Genomic DNA, 3514 nt, shown 5'->3' on the forward strand with positions numbered 1-3514 from the left:
AAGCTCGTTTAGTATTCTATATGTATTACGAATGCATTTAACGCAGAGTTTTACCGGCTTGTGTGAACCTAGTTTTAGGCTCATGGGTACTTTAGCAGGGCCTTAGCTAGCGGGGGGGGGGGGGGGGGGGGGCAAGGGGGCAGTTCCTCCCCCAGAAAAAAATCCGGAAAGCATTATAGAAACTTAAAGAAAATTATCTTCTTGACTGTTTAAGGAGTTTTAGACTATTAACTACTCAGTTGCCCCCCCCCCCCCCCCCCCAACAAAAACATCCTAGCTATGGCCCTGTTTAGGCACATGTTTTGTTGGGTTTTAAAAAGAAAAAATTATTAGATTCAAACAGTGAGATTTTATTTACATTCGCCTCCATTTAGTCAGGTTCCTTATAGTTGTTGGAATTTTATAATCATACATTAGAAAGTCCGAATAATACATGTTATACAACTGGTTTAAAAATCCGCGTGGAACTTGGCTGTAAAAATGGTAAAGAACAGATCCTGTGTCTTTATGCTTGTAGGTGGCGTCTCGTCGCGGAAATTCCACTTTGGACGACGCCCCGACACGGTCGAGGATCTTGGTAGCATCGTCGTTAATGTTATCCATGTCACCAATTAAATCATATTTAATCAAGCATGGATGACACATATCTGTCAGTTTCTTCCAGTGGGAGTTCAGGGCTTCCTCGCGAGTCGAGTCGACCAAATACTGGATGAACTCCAAGAATGTGACGCCAGCACCGGTGAGGACTTCTTTCCTGGACGGGTTCAGTCTGTACCGTGCTAAGATCTTTTTACCAAAACCCCTCCTGAACACGACATTATTGCTGGCAAATTTGTTCCTGTAGGCTGAAAGAAGCCGCTCGAAAGGTTCTCTGGTAAACATAAATTTGTAGTAATTCTTGATCCGGTGATTTATTTCTTCTGGCGAAAAGTCGCTCAAGTGCGTCTGTTTCGCCTCAAGAATACCATGTACTTCACGGGCTTTCAGTTTCATTGGGTCTGTTTCATCAACCTTCCCAGACAGGATTATAAAAATTCTTTTCCAGTTGGTGCACGCGATTTTGGGTACCGCGCAGTACAGTATCTTGTATTTGTCATTGACAAAAATATTACGTAGCATTTGTGGTCGTATCTCCGTGACTGCTTCTGGGCTGTTGCAGTAGTCTTCTTTTGTAACATACTTCAGCGACGATCTCTGAAATAAGTAGAGCATCAAATCAGACCTCTGAAAATTGCGAGAACAATTATTTCGTTCGCGCATCGGTCACGTACATTAAATTTTGGACACCATTAACTGATTTCACAAAGGCCTCCATTATATTTAAAAAAAAAAAAATCGTTTTGTTTAACGGCAACACTAGATCATTTTGATTAAATAGTGATCAGCTATTGCAATCTTGGATGTCAAACATTTGGTAATTCTGACACACAGGAAACCCATTGTATTTTTTATTAGCTAAAAGGGATCTTTAATATGAGCTTTCCCAGAAACAGGACAAGTCATACCACGATCTTTGATATACTAGTCATATGACACTGGTTGTTGTGTTTTTTTGGGGGGAGAGTGGAGACCCAATGTTTATTTGTATGACATTTGTATGCGAATCAGTGTTATCCAAGTGCTGTGGCAGAACGAACACGTGGGGGAGGGTGGAAGGAACAATATAACCACGTGCGTCAGAAGTGGAGGTTCTGAGTGGTGGGTCAGGACCCGTGCTTATAAAACTTTTGAGTTTCCAGACTCAATCTCTAAATGAAAGAAAAAAAGAAAATGTTTTATTTAACGACGCACTCAACCCAGTACCTACCAGCCTGCAGACCGATGGCCTAACCACGACGCCACCGAGACCGGTCCAATCTCTAATGATGTCACACATATACAATTTGTATGGCGTTGTCACGACATTAGTGTCTCAGACTCTATTAGAGTCTCGAGTCTAGACTCTAAAGTTTTATAAGCACCAGGTCAGAAAGAGCACATGGGGGAGGATGGGGGATATAACCATGGACGTTAGAAGTAGAGGCCCTGAGTGGAAGGTCAAAAACATCACATGGGGAGGATTGGGGGAGGGGGGAATATAACCATGGGCGTCAGAAGTGGAGGTCCTGAGTGGAGGGTCAGAAATATCACATGGGGAGGATGGGGGGGGGGGGGGCTTGACTTGATAATTTTAACATGCTCCTATACCACGAAGGTTTCGAGCATGTCTATCCCGAGTCCCATCTCTGGATAGCCAAGGGCCTGACTCGGGACAGAAAAATTTACCGGACAATTTTGAATTTTAATCTAAAATTAATAAATGGGTCAATTAAAAAAATTTAATGCGCGTTCCAAAAGAAAATAATAATATAATACAGAGCTCTATTAATTAAATTTTAATTTTTGTTGCAAAAAAAAATCGGGCAGTCTAAAAATTAAAATAAACTATTATATTATCCTTACAATTAATGCCCACTTTGACTAAAAAAAAGAGGAGGATGTTGGGTAGGAAAGGGGGGTTAACCCGTGCCCAGGAAGTTTTGTTATTGGAGGGGGGGGGGGGGACAATATAATGATAGGCGTCAGAAGTGGAGGTCCTGAGTGGAGGGTCAGAAACATCACATGGGGAGGATGGGGGGGGGTATATAATCATGGGCGTCTGAAGTGGAGGTTCTGTGTCAAGGGACACAAATATCACATGGGGGGGGGGGGGGCAATATAATCATAGGCGTGGAAGTCCTGAGTGGCACCTACTCTGAGGTTGATGCATGGCTTCCACAACTGAAAGGTCAATTAATATATAACTGGTACCTTCAGCTGCCGATATTGTCTAATGATTACAATAATTATAAAAGACAATTGTGGATGTGCTGCTAATTTATTTTCTTTGTGCATACAATACTTGTTTAATTAAAATTTAATATTTTAGGACATGTGTAGATAAATTAAACATGTCTCTGCCACCTCACCCCGTCCTTCGTGTGATCAATTCTGGTACAGAAGGAAATGTTTTATTTAACGACGCACTCAACCAATTTTATTTACGGTTATATGGCGTCGGACAATTCTGGTACAGATCCTAACTGACGTCAGGCGCTTTGTTTAAACAAGATTAAAGTCAAGCATAAACACTTTAATAAAAAGTTTCACAATTGAAGTCCAGAGACCCACCTTGACATGGGTATATAGATATACAGCTAGGATTCTTTTATATGCATCATCCTAGGTACATGTGCGGGAAATTATGCAGGATGGCGAGTAAAGCTTTTAGAGTGGGGCAAGTCGTGATTCCCCGGGGGAAAAAAAAAAAAAAAAAAAAAAAAAAATATATATATATATATATATATATATATATATATATATATTAAAATAAAATTGTTTTGGGGTGGGGGTCCGACACACAAACACCTTTCTGCAAACGCGCCTATATCCACAGACAGTACATTCCACGGACTTTGTAAACCGCTTATGGAGCACTGACTGAAATGAGAAATAGCTCAATGGGCCAACCGACGGGGTTCTATACTTGATCGAT

General features: G+C 41.2%; 1 protein-coding gene across 5 annotated transcripts in view; it reads right to left on the bottom strand.

Moving 5' to 3' along the window:
- Nucleotides 1-329: 329 nt before the first annotated feature.
- LOC121374125 (carbohydrate sulfotransferase 11-like) overlaps nucleotides 330-3514 on the bottom strand; it is a 28020-nt gene continuing 24835 nt past the window's right edge. For all 5 annotated transcript variants that reach the window (XM_041501069.1, XM_041501065.1, XM_041501067.1 and 2 more), the window contains exon 4: nucleotides 330-1194. In XM_041501069.1, the coding sequence (XP_041357003.1) occupies nucleotides 355-1194 (840 nt within the window). In that variant the 3' untranslated portion in view covers nucleotides 330-354. The remainder of the gene's footprint in view (nucleotides 1195-3514) is intronic.

The sequence above is a fragment of the Gigantopelta aegis genome, chromosome 6 (genome assembly GCF_016097555.1).
Source record: "Gigantopelta aegis isolate Gae_Host chromosome 6, Gae_host_genome, whole genome shotgun sequence".
Lineage (NCBI taxonomy): Eukaryota > Metazoa > Mollusca > Gastropoda > Neomphalida > Peltospiridae > Gigantopelta > Gigantopelta aegis.